This window comes from Lycium barbarum, chromosome 8 (genome assembly GCF_019175385.1).
Source record: "Lycium barbarum isolate Lr01 chromosome 8, ASM1917538v2, whole genome shotgun sequence".
Taxonomy (NCBI): domain Eukaryota; kingdom Viridiplantae; phylum Streptophyta; class Magnoliopsida; order Solanales; family Solanaceae; genus Lycium; species Lycium barbarum.
This window is the reverse complement of record NC_083344.1, coordinates 117480964-117499301: the sequence shown is the minus strand read 5'-3', so window position 1 is coordinate 117499301 and position 18338 is coordinate 117480964. Positions and strand designations below refer to the sequence as shown.

Below are 18338 nucleotides of genomic sequence, written 5' to 3'. Positions count from 1 at the left end.
TTGAGATTTTGTTTTAATTTTTCCTATTTAAATTAGAGATTTGCTATTAATTTTGGTGAGTTTATTCTACAAATTTCTTTTTTAATTAGATCTAACGCAGTGTCTTAATTTTCCTTTCATTTCTTTCATTTGACATGTACTCCCTCTGTCTCAATTTAATTGTCTAAGCTTGACTAGACACGGAGTTTAAGAAATAAAGATAGACTTTTGAATCTTATGATTCTAAAATAAAAAATATGTGTAATATAATAAAATATCCTTTGAATCTTGTGATTATAAACTTGATATGTACGATATTTAAATTGTCAACTTACTAAATATAAAAAGAGACGGACATAACAAAAATAACGCAAATTTTAACAACAAATGAGAAATTAAAGAGAAAAATAAGAGAAAGTCTAAATTAATTGTGTTGGATCCCGTGCATCGCACGAGCATAGTTTGCTAGTATATATAATAAGTGAGTCTTTAGACATAAATACAACCTTTTAACCAATGTTATATTACTTAGTTATGCCGAACACATAGGCGAAGCTTTAGCTGCACGCCCGACTTGAACGTAATGATTTGTATATCGTTAAGAATTCTTATCTTAAATAATAGACTATCATGTAGTTTCAAGCCAACTGCCATTAGCTGCAAAGTTACCTATGCAAGGATTTGCTTAAAATTACTTCGTTGAATTCTTATTTTCTTTAAAATTGGATTGATATATGAAAGGTTGGCGAAGAAAAATATTTTCATTAAGTTGAACATGCTTTTGATATATAAACTTTCTTTGTTGTTAGATAAAAAGATCAATTAGGATAACAAGAACTATGTGATCTACAACAAACAAAAGGATTTTAGAAAATGGGTTCACCTAAAAATTTAACTTTTGATACACATTATATTAATTAACATGGGACAAATGCTCAAGTTAAAACTAATTGTTCCTCATTGAAGGTTTAGAGGAAATTATTTTAGTTATAACTTAAGTCAATATAATAAATGAGCGTAGCATCTACTTCAATGTACATTGCTATTCTATATAATTCTTCTTGTACATTTTAATTGATTGACGCAATACACTAAAACTAATATACTTTAATATATGTCAGTTGAGTTTTATGATTCCTAACGTCCCACGCATAAAGCGTCAAGTTCTGTACTTGGTTTGTTCATTCCCATCAAAATCACACATGTGGCCTCATCATCAGTCGCTAATTGGAATGTGACGAACTGCGAATGATAAAATGCCAAAAGATATTCGTTCCAAGAAGTAAATCCGGTGACAGCTATATTGCCGAGATCGACACCGAAATATTCGGGTGAGACGGATATTTCGGTCTTCCACTAATGGCAGTTAATCGCCTTTCCTTTATCGCCTCATCCTGGCCCGGGCTCGAAGCCTCGTTCCCGGTGAGACAGTCGTATTGTGGCCGAGCATAACCATGACGACGGGAAACCGAGCATGCCTGTGTCCTCGGTTTTACCCGTAGACAACTTATTTAGTAAAAAATTTAACGGTGATTTGTACAAAAGAGGTAGTTTCACGCTGTTGTTTAAATTTTATGCTTGCTTTATACATTTGTGCAAAATTGACAGATTTAAGTTTATTTAGACTAAAGTACCTTCCAACTTAAAATGGCTCCATTTTTGTTATCAACATAATTGGCAGGGTATTGTTTTGTCATAGCCTTCAGAAAGCAAAAAATACTTATTTCTTATGAAGTATCTAATTTAGAGAAGAAAAATCCTTTCAACAACATAAATAGGCAAGGTAAAGGAGGTTTATTCCAACGAGCTAATTATAAACCGATAGTATGAAAAAAATTTACACTATTAAATCACTCTGTTAATAAATATGGTTGTCTATAACAAGATAGTCTTCAGGAATCGGGCTACACTTGTAAAACAGTGAGATTCTTAACTTGAAGAATTTCAATCCTACAGCAGCAACAAGAACAAATAAGGACCTGATAGCTAAGTGACCTAAAAGGCAAGACCAAACTGTTTCTAAGGAATTAATCTCAAACTTGAATTCCTTCCAATAGAATGAACATGAAACAATGCTAATACTATATGTAGAAATGTTTTGAGACTAAGTAGAGTCCCTAAGCAAACTTAAATATACATATAATGCACCCTCGTTTAATGTCTCACTATCTGATTCTCTACCATTAGAAACTTCGTTCAGCTTCTCATATCACCAACTCATGCGTAGAGTTGGAATTAAAGGATTGTTTACAACAACAACAACAACAACCCAGTGAAATCCCACAACGTGGGGTCTGGGGAGGGTAGAGTGTACGCAGACCTTACTCCTACCAAGGTAGGACGGCTGTTTCCGAGAGACCTTCGGCTCAATAAACACATAAAAAGAGGTCAGATAAGGCTAAAAGATTCAAAGTGATATGGAAATGAAGTAACGCAAGCGAAACAGATAGCATAGAATAATCAAAGCACATGAAATAACAGATAATATCATAAATCAGAGCACAAGAAATTATACTATGATAATGCGACTACTAATAAGACAGGATAATGAGACTATCTACTAGCCTTCTACCCTAATGTGGGTCCTCCAAACCCTCCTATCTAAGGTCATGTCCTCGGTAAGCTGTAACTGCGCCATGTCGTGTCTAATTACCTCTCCCCAATACTTCTTTGGCCTACCCCTACCTCGTCTAAAACCATCCATGGCCAATCTCTCACACCTCCGCACTGGGGCATCCGTGTCTCTCCTCTTCACATGTCCAAACCATCTCAATCTCGCTTCTCGCATCTTGTCTTCCACCGAGGCCACTCCCACCTTTTCCCGAATATCCTCATTCCTAATCCTGTCACTCCTGGTTGGAATTAAAGGATTGTTTGGAAATAAAAAATTTATTATTTCAAAAAAAAAAAAAACAACGTATGATTATAGGATTGATTTTTTAAATTGTTATTTGAAGATTGAGTTTCAAGTTTGAAAAAAGTTGTTTTTACCGGTTTTTCAAATTTTCACTCGCAAAACCTCTTATGTATTTTTTTCTTCAATTTAAATGCCTATCTAAACACAACTTCAATAAAAAACAAACAATATTTTGGCCTATGATGGAGATTGATTCGAGTAACATTGTGAATTCATTTATGAAGTAGGTAAGCTGCTATATATCGTTGAGCAAAAAGCACGAAAGAGGAAAATAATAGTTCCTGTAACTAGGTTTAATTGCAAATATCTTTAATTTATAGGTGACTTTGAGAGGTTTAAAAGAAATGTACGGTTTGTAAAACTCAGAAAAGGCTAAACAGAACACCAAGAATCGAACCACAAAACTAAAACGAACCAAAATGATGAAAATCGGATAGAATGTACTGAAGATTTATGAGAGGATCGTTTTGCATATTCAAAAATAGCAAACAATAAAAACCAAACCAAATTCTTACAAAACAGAAGTGACCAATGCCAACTTAATTCTATCTGAAGGCTAATTTGTGCGGTCAGTAACTCTTCCGTGGATTCTGTCTGTCTCATATTTACAAACCACAGCAATCCAAGTACAAGAATTGCTGATCCAGAAAGTGACGTATTCACATGAACCCAAAAACTTTTGTTAAATATTTATAAGTATTTGAACTTGATCGCAGTTATTGTTGCGTATTAAATTGAGATTGTTGTTAGAACTGATGAGCTTTAAATCTTGAATCCACCTTTGAATGCAAGCAGTTCCTTACATATAAAGTTTGTGCTTGGTACAAAGGAGTGCATGCAACCTTAGCACCAGATTCATCTGAACCAAGTATTTTAGACACGAAGTATAAGTTATATGTGCAAAAAAAAATATAATCTATGATTGCAATAATTAGTTGTCTGGATCCACAATTTTAATATTTTAATAGGTCCAATATGAAAAAATTTAAAGCTTGAACCCATAAAGTACAAATTTTAAATCCGCCTCTGACAAGCATTTATATAAAACTTAAGCAAACATTATGAGAATGGATGGGTGAATAGGGGTGGAGGGCAAGGGGCAAGGCATAGGGGAGGGAGGTGTGCAGGGGGTGGGGTGGGGTTGTGGATAGGTAGAGTATGTTGGGAGTGTGAGAGATAATGAGCAAAAAAATTTCACTTATTAAAATTTGTTTTCCCTACTTTTATCAGAGAAGACATTTCCTAATTTTTAAGTAACTTATTTTAAAAAAAAAATTAAAACATATTTTGACCCACTAACATGAAAAAAGTGAAAATTATTTTTCAAAAGGCTTAATTCATCCGTCGCTATCTAAACTTGTCCACAAATTTCACTTAGACACCTCAACTTAGACCTCAACAGCTCTACTGATTGAACATCTGTACCACATCGGATTCGTACCACCTAAACACTTTTTTAACAACCATGGGAAATAAATAGTGTGTAGTCCACTCATGATGATGTGGAAAAATGATGAATTAAATGAGGACACGTGGCATTTGAACTCAAAAAAATAATTAAAAAATGAAGATTGTGGTTTTTTTGAAAAAAATGTTATTTTAAACGTATTTAATTTATTAAAAAATAGTTAAAAAAAGAAGATTGGACCCCACCACCAACACAAAAATCATCGTCTTCCTCGTCAAATCCCCCACCACCGGCCGCCGCTTCCCCACCCCAGTCGCCGTTCCCCCACCCCACCAACAATTATTCCCCTTTATCTTCCCTCATTTAGGTTCAGTTAAATGAGAACCAAAAAGAGGGCGTCAAAATTAGAACCAAAATAGAGCAATGTTTGGGGAGTGTTGTAAAGGCTAATTATGTTCTAATACTCTGCAATATAACATCTTTTTGCTCCGGTATAATTAATCTATTAAAAAAAAGGACTTGAATGATAATACTCACAAAGTTTGTGAAATATGTATTCTTTGTTGTAGTCTCCGTTTCGGAATTCTCATTCATTAGTTATTCCATTTTTTATCTCGTATTATTAATTAGTGAGGTAATTAATGATTTAAACCTCCAAAATCGTTTTTTTATTAACTTAAATGATAAAAGAAATATATGGAGAAACCGTCAAACAAAGAAGTGAAACCTTTTTTTTTTAAAAAAATTACATAGGGATAAGGAAAGGGGAAATGGGGGAGAGGGTTACAATGTGGAGATTCGAACCCTCACCAACAAGGTGAAAGTTCATGTAGCCAACCAACTGAGCTACTAAATCCCTACAATTGAAACATTTTATTTACTACTCTAGAGAACTTCTTTTCTTTACTTTTCACAATTTTTTTAGCCTTCTTTTTTTGGATTTTTTAGTTTCATTTTGTGTTGTTTTTTCGTTCTTTAAGTTTAGTAGTAGAGTTCCGGAAAGCTAAATTAATTAATGCATGCCAATGAAGAAGAATACTAGAGAAAGAGATCAAGTACTTACTATCACTTGATCCAGATACAATAATCATACAACTAGCAGCAAAGGCGGGTCACGTGTTAATATATAATGGAGTTAACGTATATATACATTATTGCAAACAAATTACTATATATTATTTCTATAGTGTTTTAACATGTTATAACATGAAACGTGTCTTATTTTCAATATTAATAATTTTATTTCTTATGAACTATTGTGTGAAATTATCTAAGTGACCTGATAGTGTAAAAGTTCTTTTACATTGATGAAGTATAGATGATGATAATAATAATAATAATAATAATAATAATAATAATAATAATAATAATAATAATAAGAGTTTACTTTTAAATACTATCATATTGTAAAAAAAAATTACACTATCAATCAATTAAAAAATATTAAAATCATATCATGCAAGTATTAACTATGCCGTCCTTTTAAAACTATTAAATTAAATTAAAATAAGATCCTATCATGCAAGTATATAAAGAGACTGAAAAGGTAGAGAGAACAAGAAGACTGCAAGAGCCATCAGGCTCATCAGAGCTACTGGAGGTTTTTTTTTTTTTTTTTTCATTTATATACAAGTCTTTACTAATTATACTCTAACATGCTTTGCTTAATTAAAGTATTAAACTCAAACATTGGGAATTGTGTTTAATTTCTACTTGGTGTTCATTTGTAGGGAGAGAGGCCTATGAATCATGAATAATAATTCTTTTGTTACGATGTCGTCTGGAGTGAAGAAAGGTGCATGGACTGAAGAAGAAGATCATCTTTTAAGAAATTGTATTGAGGAGTACGGAGAAGGAAAGTGGCATCTAGTTCCCATTAGAGCTGGTAATATATTTATTTATTATTTCACTAGCCACCTATTACAACAGAAGTAGAGACAGATTTAAGATTTTGAGTTTACGGATTTGAAATTCTAGGCAAGATAGCTTATAGCGTTAGGAATAGATTACCTCTATGCATTAAATATAATGTTAAATAAACGCAAAATATCCATCTTTAACAAAGTTCTTCTGGATATGTATAACATATATATACCAAACCTTCAACTCCTTTGTTGATCTTCCAAGAATCATTAGAGGATTAATAAACTTAGACAAATGAATATGCCTAGCTTCATGGTTAAACTCTGTCAAACAATCTCTTTTTTGCTTTTGATCCTCCCTAAGTATAGATCCATATAGTCATAGGTTAGTTTTTCAATTCTAACTATGACCATCTTTTTGGTGTTAACTATAGAAGCTAACCTTCTAAGATAGTCTCGTCTCATCTCATGATCATGTAAAAAGTACATCCCTTTTGTCTGGGGCCTGCATTTCACGATGTAGGTATTGCTTTACAGGATGACGGATCTGTTCGTTAGGACCTCCCTCGTATCAGCTGCTTGTTGACATTTGAGTAGGCGCGTCCAGAATCGAATTCGGATAGTTCTGTTAGGTCCAAAACGAGGCTTTTGACTTGGTAAGATAGTTGGTTTGGGTCCCGAGACGTTCATGTGTGATTTGGGTCTTTGGATGGAAAGTTAAGTTTTATGGTTTAGGAGTTGACCTCAGTCAACACCGGTCAAGGTGACCTCTTTTAAAAATTCTGAGTGTGTGAGTGAGTTCGTAATGTGTTTTAGGAGTGGTTTGCATATTTGGTTCATGTCCGGGAGGTTCCGGATGAGTTTCAGGTATTGGGTCAAAGTTTGAATGGGGTTGGGCCGGGTCACGCCTGGGCATCGCGTTCACGAGCCCACTCCCCAGTTCGCTATGTTTGGGTCGGGCCAGGGCTGCGTTCACGAGACACAAAATATTAATGAACGTTACCCAGCAGACCACTCAAGTATAGCAATATGGGTATTGTCGGATTCATATGACTTGTAGAACACTAATTTGACTATGTTGACCTTGATCTCACAATAAATTGAGCCAAACTGACAATTTGTGGCTACATTTGCAAGCTTGGTTAGTTAGATGCGAAACATGGCTATTAGTTAAATAATGTGGCTATGCATGATGAAACACAAGGTGTACATTTTTGCTAATCAATTATCAAATGGAGACAGTTTAAATAAATAAATAAATATATATATATATATATACACGCACCACTGTTTTTTTTATTTTTTTATATGTAAATACATGCAGGTCTGAATAGATGCAGGAAGAGCTGCAGACTTAGGTGGCTGAATTATCTAAGGCCACACATAAAGAGAGGTGTATTCTCTTCTGATGAAATAGATCTCATGTTGAGGCTTCATAAGCTTTTAGGCAACAGGCAAGTTTATGTTAACACTTTAATCTCATATTGCTCTCGAACGTCACAAAGATAGCTTTAGAATTTGAAGTTTGAAGTTAATGAATTTCTTAAGTAATATATCAGACAAAAGATACTGAATTTCCCTCAACCCATTGATTGTGCAGCTACTACGTGCTATATACTCCCATGCTGAATTTGTGCAACCATCTTATCAAAAAGTTTATGAAACCATCTTATCAAAAAGTTTATGACTTTGGAAAAAAGTGTAGCTTTTATTACATAATAATATTATGTCTCAACATTTTTTTTGTGATTTCTAAAAATAAATGTTTCAAATTATTTGTCATTGTAGAAGTTGAAGACAAAATTAATGTTTTTCCCATTTTACCCTCAATAGTAATTGTTATTGAAGATTAAAAATAGACTAAATAGTCAATGAAGAGAAATTATATCTTAAGATATAAATAAGGGTAAAATAGTCGTAAGAAAACCCTAATCAGTACATTCTTAATATAATTAACTAAGTACCAAATTGAACAAATGATAGGTCAAAATCATTTTAATTTGTTCAGGGAATTGAAGAGGGGATGAGAACAAGCATACATCAAACGATTAATTTCTATTTCTTGCTATCGTGGAATTCGTCATCATGCAAGATGGATCGCCCTTACGCGATCAACCAACTCATACTAATGCTAGGAGTAGTATGAGTTGCAAATCGGACGGTACATAACTTGATTTTGGAGGGTATAATACTTTAGGTCAAATAAATTTTAGGATAAGACTCTCACTTGACATCGCGAGTAGTAAGATTTTTAGTACATCTAAAATGTTTAGAAGTCATTTCGTACTTTATGAAACTAGGTCTTAATATTCAAAACATAATTGAGGCCTTCTCGAATTCTTTTGATTTACTTAAACCACATTTGTAGATGGTCACTTATTGCTGGGAGACTTCCGGGAAGGACAGCAAACGATGTGAAAAATTACTGGAACACCCACTTTCAAAAGAAGTACAATATTGCTCCTCCTCATCTTCATGACCAACACCAAAAGATTAACAAGTGTACTAAGATTACCAACAAACACACTATAATTAGACCTCAACCTCGGAAACTTTCAAATAATTCTCCATGGTACTGCAGCAACAAAAGTATCACAAACAATATTAGTACTACTGACGATCAAGGCAACAAAGGGAAAATGATTATGGAGAACAATAATCCAATAATTACGACAGAAGAAGAGGACAGCGTTGAATGGTGGGAAAGTTTATTGCTGGCCTCTAATTGTAATGAATTTGATGGGAGCACATCATCATTATTAAAGAAGAGGTTTAATGAGGATCTACAAAGTTTGTTGCACGAGGATATATTATTACCAGAAATATCCAAGGATGGTAGTGGTGTTGGAACAACATTAGGTTTGAGTGACTATTACGTTGATGAAGATGTTGACCTCTGGGGTCTACTTAATTAACTCAAACCTTCATTATTATGTACTATTATAAGCTTAGAGATGCATGTGCTAGTATTGGTACCACCGAAATGTCTCTACGTATTTTATGTTATGTCACATTTTGCACTTTCATGTATTCAAAAAATAAAAGGGATGTTTTTTTCTTTTCATTTTGGGTGTGTATGGCACGGATGAAAATGTTTTCAAATTTTCCCATATTTGATGATCAACATATTTTGGAGAATATTTTCTTTAGGAAAATAAGTTTCTTAAAATAAGAAAATGACTTTAATTTCCTGGAGAGTAGAAATCAAGTTTCATAAGATGGCATTGCGAGTTCATGTCTCCTCTCCACCCTCCAACGCCCCCAACTCCCATCTCTAGACCACCACTACAAGAAAAAGGCTCTTCAGAGACCAATATTTAAGGACAAGTCATGAATCTAGTCCCTAAAAGTATACTTATAGAGACGAGTTTTTCTTCAGGTCATAATTCTTAAACTTTATTGCGAAGGGACTAAATCTTGTCACAAAAATAATAAATATCTGGCCCTTATTTCTCCAAGTTGAGTAACCCCACACAATTTTTCCTCAATAACATGAAAGAAATGAAGAAATAAATATACTCTGGATTAAATCTCTCTCAAAATTACTTGTCTATTCCTTAAATCCCTAATAACTATAGGCACACCACTATCTCAGATTCATCTATAGGTCCCCACTAATAAACCCTAAACCTTTATCATCTACAACAACAACAATGAAGAACTTTCGTTGTGCCTCTCTCTATATTCGGAGCTTCCATTCTACACTCTGTAAAACTTACCCTTTTCTAATTGCTTAGACTTTTTTTCTGTGTGGTTCCTCTATAAATATTCTAAAAATATTTTCCTAAAATCAAATGTGATGTTAGCTGGTTTTGATTTTGGATGTGATTGGGTTTCAAAGTCTAACGCTATGGCACTGGTAAGTAGCTCAAGGCTTTTTTCATATCGTAATTTTTCTGGTTTTAAGAATAGATCTGAGATTTTGATTTTTTGGTTAATAGATGAATTGTGTTGGTTATTGGTGTAATATTCTATATTTTTTGCTGGTTTCCTAGTAGTGGTAGACCAAAATTATAACAATTCTTTGTGAACTGAACAACTATTGTTTATTCTACCCAATTTTTTTTGGTTCCTCTATGACAATGGTTGGTAACCTTTTTGGAGTTCATTTGAGGAATAACCCTTTTTGAAATTTCTATTTGCTTCAATGATTTTATGGGAACTTGATGGACACTTAAAGATTTGCAAGGTAAATCTAGTTTGTTACGAGAGGGTCGTGGATAAGTTGACGGACAATGAGGAGGCCGAGCAGTTTTTTTGTGGCGTTCATGGATTTTGAGGAGAAGTGTAAGGAGACAAAGAGGGCTAGGTGCATATATAAGTTTGTGTTCAATCACAGAGTGAAACGGCGAGCCAAGGATTTGTACAGGAAGTTTGTGGCGTTAGAAAAGTAGTATGGTGATAAGGAAGGTATTGAGGATGCTATAGTTGGAAAAGGTTTGTTTCAATATGAGGATGAAGTAAGAAAAAATCCACGTAACTATTATATGTGGTTTGAATATATTTGGCTGGAAGAGAGCGTTGGAAATAAAGAGAGGATTAGAGAGGTTTATGTGAGAGCCATTGCTAATGTTCCTCCTGCTGAAGAGAAGCAGTATTGGCAGCGATACATTTTCTTGTGGTAAATTTGACAACCTTTACTTCAAATGTGATATTTGAATTCTGTTTCAGATACCTTATTTTGTTTATTGGATGACTTTTCTCTTTTTAGCATTAATTATGCATTATATGAAGATCTTGATGCACAAGACATAGAAAGGACCAGAGATGTCTACCGGTAAGACATCATTGTCTCGATTGAAATATCACTATGTAGTTCATTTAGTTGATGAACTGTATTATTTATCATGCTTTATGTTTAATACTGTGGAGTGCCAAGTGTTGTGATAGTAGGTCACTGGTAATGGAAAACCTAATCTAGCTTTACCAACAGTGCTTTCTTTTGTATGTATCTTATCTCTTTGTTAATTAGAAGGGCTAAAGGGGTTGTATGGCATGTGTCAAAATTATTCCAATATTCCCCTATTAATTGCATGGTTTAGGTACTTATCAAAATCTTTTGCCTGGTTTAGGTAATTATGAGATAAGAGTTGGAGTGCTGAGTCAAACTATTAGAGCCAAGACTCCACCTTATAAACATAATGAGTCGGTTCCTCAATTGGTCATTGAACTTGTAGAAATAACCCACTAAAGTAACTTTTGAATTTTTTCTGACAACAAGGTCATCAAACTATGCTCATGTTTCCAATAAGGTAAAAACGAACAGAAAGTTAAATATTTTAACGATTGTTTGCATCCTCATCTTTTTATGATCCATTTAGTGAGTCAGTTTTCCCATCTGGTTTTGCCCCAATATTTACAACATTGAATGGTAACATATCAACTATGAACTCAGAGAAAAAGATGGAGAGAACTGAAATTATAAGAATAGAAGAAATGGAGTTCTCCATTTTCATGTTTCTTAATGAGATATGAAATGATTAATTAAAGACTAAAAAAGAGAAGATTAGAGTTGAGATGATGAATGTGGTTGAGCTGTTTCTGAGTTGAGATATATTTAAAATTGAGCTCTACAACTTGTTATTATTTAGTTTTATACATCATATATGAGTGACTTTTATGAAATACATGTGGAATAAAAAGCAAGAAACTGTTTTTGTAGAGTAACTTACTTTCAAGAATGAAAATTTGAGATAGTAGAGAAGCATGGGCATATCTTGGTCACATGTTAAAGACTTTAGCCACACACGAAAAAAAAACAGATCAAAACAATTAGTACTAACTAAGTAAAAGTTTTTGCAAGAAGCTGAAGGAAGCACTTCAAGCTTATATGGATTTGAAGTCTTTCTGACATAAAATATATCATTGACCTGAACTGTTTTTCATTTTCTGTTCATTAAACATAAAAATTACTAAAAACAAAGGATTTTTTAGATGAGAGAAACCAAAAGTTGGTTATCAAAGAATAAACAAGAACTTCTTCAAGAAAGAGAGAAGAAAAAAGTTCCATATCACATAAAATGGTTCTGTAACATTTATTCAGTTAATTGATGGGTCAAACGAAAATGGATCCTAAAAAGTTGAGGATGTAAACTTTGGTAAAATATTTAACTTTCTGTTTGTTTTTACCTTATTGGAAACATGGCCATAGTGTTATGATCTTATTGTCAAAAAAAATTCAAAAATTGCTGTAATATGTTATTTCTACAAGTTCAATGACCATTTGAGGACTTGGCTCAAATATAACTTATCAGTATGAATTTTGTTCCATTTATTTGTCTTATGTCCACATTGTATTTTCATGATCAATTTTGAAGCAATTACATTCACGCTTTCACAGATGAATTGTGCTTTGGGATAATTTTCTTCAAGAATATGACAGCTGCAGAGCTGATAGAGAAACAAATGGCCGCTTAAATCATCTCGGTGAAGAATGAAACAACAGCTTCTCCAGTTAGTACATACAAATAGTTATGACTAGGTTCTTGTTTCGTATTTTGACTTGTTTCGGGATTTGAGCAGCTTATCATAGATCTTTTTTTATTTTTTTTTAATAAATTTATGGGTAGATGCTAGTTATGCAAGGTCACAAGGTAAGCTAGATTAATAGCTATTGATGGGTATGCAAGTTCGCAAGGTAGCTATGCAAGGTCGCAAGGTAGCTGGTTTAATTTCTTTCTCCGAAACCAATGTTTTGACTATCCTTAATTTTTTTGTTTGACCACTATTTGTATGATAAATAAGGCATATTTATTTCTGTTGATAAGGATTTAGCGAGGAAGTTGAAAGTATCAGCGTGAAAGGGTCTTATCTCTTCAAATATTACATATGGCAGCTTTTTGTGCATTATTCCAAAGCATTGAATCTCATCTCTTAAGTACATATTTGTCCACAAAATTTGTTCTTTTCTCTCATTTTGGTGTTAAAGGGGCAGCAAAAGGCATGTTGAAAATTTAGGAAAGAGCCCCTGTATTTTTCAATTTCCAAAAGGTATCACCTAAGCCTTCTCACTATTTGTTGCCTCCCTGTATTCTCATGTAGAATGATCATGCACTGCAATAATTGGTGGAAGATGCAAATGAATATCTTATATGGAGAACATGTCTAGTCACCTCCTTTTTTCAATTCATTGAAACTATAATTCATTGACTAATTTGTGCAAGCCTTACTTATGTTTCTGCTCGTCACCGACTCATGAGAGATGCATGATGAAGTATTACATGTTAAATTAATACGAAAAGTGCATATTGGCTACTTTTTATAGCTTTGATTCTCTTTTACCATTTTCCCAGTCAATTGTATTAGCAAGATGGTCAATCACATTATGAATGACTATAAATCAACTATATTTAGCTTTCCTGAAGTTCTAAGCATTGTAGGTATTCTGGTGACTATTAAAGATTGTATGCAATATCAAGGCTGATTGGAGATTTGACGACTTACTCATAGTAGATATTGTGTTTGAGATGGATATTTCAATAAAATCACTACAGGTTTGCAACTTAATTTGCCTTATTCGGAAGAACTAATAGTGTACTTCTTACTGGGGGTGGTACTGGTACGGCATTTATTTTCTGTTGCCTTTTTTTTTTTCCTCAAGCATGGTCATTTCCTAGTTATCCTTGAGTTATTTGTAGCTAGCTTTAGAACATGCTTAGTTGATACAACAATGTGGTTTCACAATTATTTAACCAAATGTTATAGTTATTTTTAGTATATATTTGCTAAGGTGTTGGGGAATGCAAAAGATATAACTCTATTAAGACTATGATTTATAGATTCACGATTATGATTATTTAGATATTTCAGCTTTTGAATGACCAAAAGTTATTCTAGATTGAAGTTTCTTAAATTTCTTGGGGAATCACTTCTTAAGTCATTAATGTGTGTAGCCAAGTTATATGGATTTGTGATTGGTTAGAAGACTGATAGTACTCTCTTCATTCTTAGAGCTCAAGGATTAATGAAAAAAAATTAGTTTCAGGTATGTTAAATTCTTTTGTGATGTTAAAGTAATCATTGTCCCCGTCAAATGATAGATTTATATATGTACCCTGACGTACCTAGTAGCTTCTGTTTCACAATTTATTAAGGTTTATTTATATTCTAGTTTGTTTGACTAAAGTGCAAAGATATATTAGACAAGTCAAGTATAGCTGCAGTTATAATAGATTGGGATGCTTGGTTAATTTGAATTTGTTTCTATTCTTTACAGATTTTGGAAGCTGAAGTTACAAGTCAATATGAAGGTTTTGAAGGCATACAAGTGGACTGTCATTTTGCTATGAATATTATACTAGACTTATACCATAGTCTAGGGATAGATTTTATTGCTTAGGGGTTGAGTAAAAATTGTGACAAATCATTTTTTGTAATTGATTACTCTTTTTTATGTATAAAAGTAGGATTATCTTTATATCCTCTTTTTGTATTCATATTTTTTAGTTGCAGGTACAATATACCTTGCAGATTAATTATTGATAAAGAGAAACTAGAATTCTGATTGCTAAAAGCTATTGTTTTTAGCTATAGAACTTCCAAATAGGTACCTTTAAAGTTGTTCTAAAAGGTATTAAGGACCAAGTTATGGCCCTCCAGTAAGAGCTACAACGAACAGATGTTAAACAATTGCGACCACAAATATGGTCTCTAACAATATATTAGGGACCAGATTAATTCTAGTACTAAAATACCTTTAACGACCAGTGAAAATATCTCGTCGCTAAAAAACTTTTAGCGGCGGAGGCTATTACGACCAGTGGCGACCAGCTATTTCTGGTCGCTATTCACCTTTAAAGACCAGTTTTGGACTTTTAGGGACCAGTTTTCTCTTCGTTAAAGGCAATTTTTCTTGTAGTGCACCCCACCGCTGCCTCGGCCACCACTTCCCCTTATAGTGTTTTCCTAGATTACATTACATAAATGTTCTTGGGACAAATATTTTCTTGTTTACTTGTCAAATATTAAAAATACTTATTTTTCAGAAAAACATTTTTCATGGAGAATATTTTTCTTCGTACCAAACACACCCTTTATCTTGTGTCAAGATACTAGACTGGGGCCGCTTGAGACCATTTCACCTTTTAAAAAAAAAAAAAAAAAGAACTAGATATGAATAGGCCCGTTTACGGGCCCAACATTACAATTTAAAATTGTGTTTTGTAGATGTTCATTATTTCTTTAAAAGAAGAAATTATAAGTTTTTTAAAAATATTTTTAGCTAAGCATAATAAAGAATTACAGTGAAATTACACTTTATAATAAATTTTCTTTCCTATTTCTATATAACTAAACAATAACTTATGGTTTGTTTAAGTTGCCACAATTAACTATATGCTCCAATAAGATAACAGTTAAAGAAATAAGCTTTTTCCTCTCTCTTAAAATACTCTCTCCGTACAAATTTGATTTCTTAACCAAACGGCTATCTTTTAGCGTCTGAACTACACACTCCGTCCCCATGGGGACGATAATGGCGCCGAAAACGGCGCGTGAGCGTCAATACACAGATGCTAACAACACTGCGAACACATCCACCGACAAAGCCCCATCCAATTCCAACTATGCTAAAGCAATCCAGACCCCTGCTATTCAGAACCCTAATCGATTTGGGAACCCCCGATGTTAAAGCAAAATTCACAAATCACAATGGAGTAGCAGCGGTTCTCTTCAACTCAAAAGATTACTACGGAGTGATGTCTAACGAATGCAGATTTACACTGGTTGGAAAATTTATTAAAACCAGACCACAAATAGAGAAACTTCGAGCAAGATTTGCGGAGAAAATTACTGTCAAAGGTAAAGCTACTATCGGGGTTTATGATTACCGTACTGTCTTTCTTAATTTCTCGATGGAAGAAGATTTTAAGTCTGTGTGGTATAAAAGATCCATTGAATTGATGAACAAGTAATGTGGTTGGAAAAATGGACACTGGAGTTTAAACCTGATGAGGACTCTCCGATAGTCCCTGCTTGTGTATTGTTACCTGGATTGCCTTTCCTGGAATTATGTGAAACAAGTAGTAGCCCCAATAGGAACTCCACTCACCATGGATGCTGCAACAGAAAATCGTACCAGACCAAGCATGGCCAAAGTGAGAGTGGAGGTAAACTTGACCAAGACCAAGTTAACTTCTATTTTTGTTGGAAAGGAGGATGAAAATTGTCCTCGAAATGGTTTCTACCAAAAGATCAAATATGAGAACGTTCCAAAATTTTGTACTCATTGCAGAATTTTAAGACACTCTATATTGCAACCCAGAAAAAAAGAAAGTTGAGGATCTGGAGGATAAAGAAAATAGGAAGATAAGGCAGGACAATAAGGTACAGGTAGAGGAAAGTGTTGATGATGATAATGTTAGAGAAAACAATCAGCAGAAAATGGAAAATGAAGCAGAGAAACAAGGGCTAGATAAGCCGCAAAAAACCACTGATACGATAATGGACCATTCTATTGTAGAGGCCAACAAGCAAAAGAATTATACTGAGGCCAAGAGTGGGTCTGTGTTGAAAGAAAAGCTGGATAGGATCAAGAGGAAGAAGAAAAAAAAAGCCTCCAAAAAAGAGAACCAAGATTAAGGTCAGTGCTGCTCGAAAAAAATAACTAACAGATCAGTTGGAGATGGGGAAGACAAGGAAGAAAGTGTTACTGAAGGGCAACGTTATACCTCTGAAAATATGGAGAACACTGCCAGCGTTGAGGAGAGACAACAGCACCCAAAAATTAATAAAGAGACAGAAGAGAATGAGGACATTCAACAAGTCGGTAATACTAACAATGAACAGGATGAAAAGGATTCTAATGAAACCGACAAGGAAAATGATACTGATCAAAATAACAGTGCAACTGAATAATATGTCACTGATTCTCAAAAAGATGAAAAGCAGGACAGTAGTTCACGGGGGTTGGAAGAAGTTGGCTTCATTGCCTCTAGTGTTGACACTTACATTAGGAATCAACAGGGCATTCAGCTATTTGTGGATTTAAATACCGGGAATGGAGATGATATCAACAACACTATCATTGATAATAAAGACAGGGAAAAAGAAACAGAATACAAACTTGGTGATGTGAACTCACCAAGACATTTTGAACAAGATTTACCAGAACATTTTCAGGAACATATTGACAACACTCTTGAACAAGCTGGAGCCTCACCTATAAGGAAAGGAAAAGGCAAAAGCAGGAGAAGATCCAAAAAAAGGAAAGAAGATCAAAATAAACCTGCCCTCTAATGTTTCTATGATTAGTGCTATTATATGGAACATTAGGGGGGTTAGATCAAAAAAAGAGAAAACCGATTCACAGGTTGAGAAATCTGGTCAAAATGAATAATAGTCAGTTTGTGGCTATTATGGAACCTATGGTTAGTAAAGACAAAATTGAAGGTTATAAGAGATTTCTTGGCTTTCAACATTGTGTTTCTAATGATAATGGTAAAATTTGGTGTTTTTGAACTGTCCATTATTTGGCTACTGTTATAGCTAATGATGAACAACAAATTACTATAAGATTCAATGATGCTGCTAGCAATAAAAAGTACTATATGTCCAGTGTTTATGCTAAATGTTCTAAAGCTGAAAGGAAAGATCTCTGGGAGAGCCTTGAGGATATCAATCAGAATATTACAGATCCTTGGTGCATTGGAGGAGACTTCAATGTTATTGTGGATCCCGATGCGAAACTGGGTGGTAAGCCTCATAGAGCTTCCAAGTGTTTTAACTTTATTAGCTGTATGGATAATTGTGGGTTGGCCGATGCTGGCTTCGTGGGGCCAAAACTTACCTGGTGCAATAATGGAGGGCCAAGAAAAAAGATTTGGAAAAGGTTGGATAGAATCATGATAAACAACCAGTGGGCTCAAAAATTCCAAAGTATCTATGTGAGACATTTAGTGAGAACAGGTTCGGATCACAGACCTCTTCTTTTTTTAAATGTCATTCTAATCAATTTTCTTCTGTTAGCTACTTCAGGTTTCTAAACTTCTGGACTGAGCAGAAGGATTTCATGGAGTTGGTCAAGCAAACTTGGAATACCAATATCATTGGTAACCCAATGTGGAGATTATAACAGAAACTGAAAATTCTGAGTAAAAAGCTCAGTGACTAGTCTAGAATAACTATAGGGGATGCTCACAACAATGTTGAAGAATGGGAAAATAGGATTCAGATA

The 18338-nt window shown here is 33.9% G+C and overlaps 1 protein-coding gene and 1 long non-coding RNA gene across 3 annotated transcripts; both read left to right on the top strand.

Annotated features, from left to right (window-relative positions):
• Window positions 1–5914: 5914 nt before the first annotated feature.
• On the top strand, window positions 5915–9309 carry LOC132606876 (transcription factor MYB1-like). The gene is made up of 3 exons (XM_060320546.1): window positions 5915–6189; window positions 7491–7620; window positions 8535–9309. The coding sequence occupies exons 1-3, from the start codon at window positions 6054–6056 to the stop codon at window positions 9079–9081; spliced, it is 813 nt and encodes a 270-aa protein (XP_060176529.1). The 5' UTR covers window positions 5915–6053; the 3' UTR covers window positions 9082–9309.
• A 129-nt stretch (window positions 9310–9438) lies between these two features.
• LOC132606878 (uncharacterized) lies at window positions 9439–14661 on the top strand. Of its 2 annotated transcripts, none has more exons than XR_009570096.1 (3): window positions 9439–12619; window positions 13546–13659; window positions 14382–14661. It is a non-coding gene; the product is annotated as an uncharacterized LOC132606878 (long non-coding RNA). The 2 variants fall into 2 exon arrangements; XR_009570095.1 differs by having other exon boundaries at window positions 9441–10943; window positions 12507–12619; window positions 13546–14661.
• The last annotated feature ends 3677 nt before the right edge of the window (window positions 14662–18338 follow it).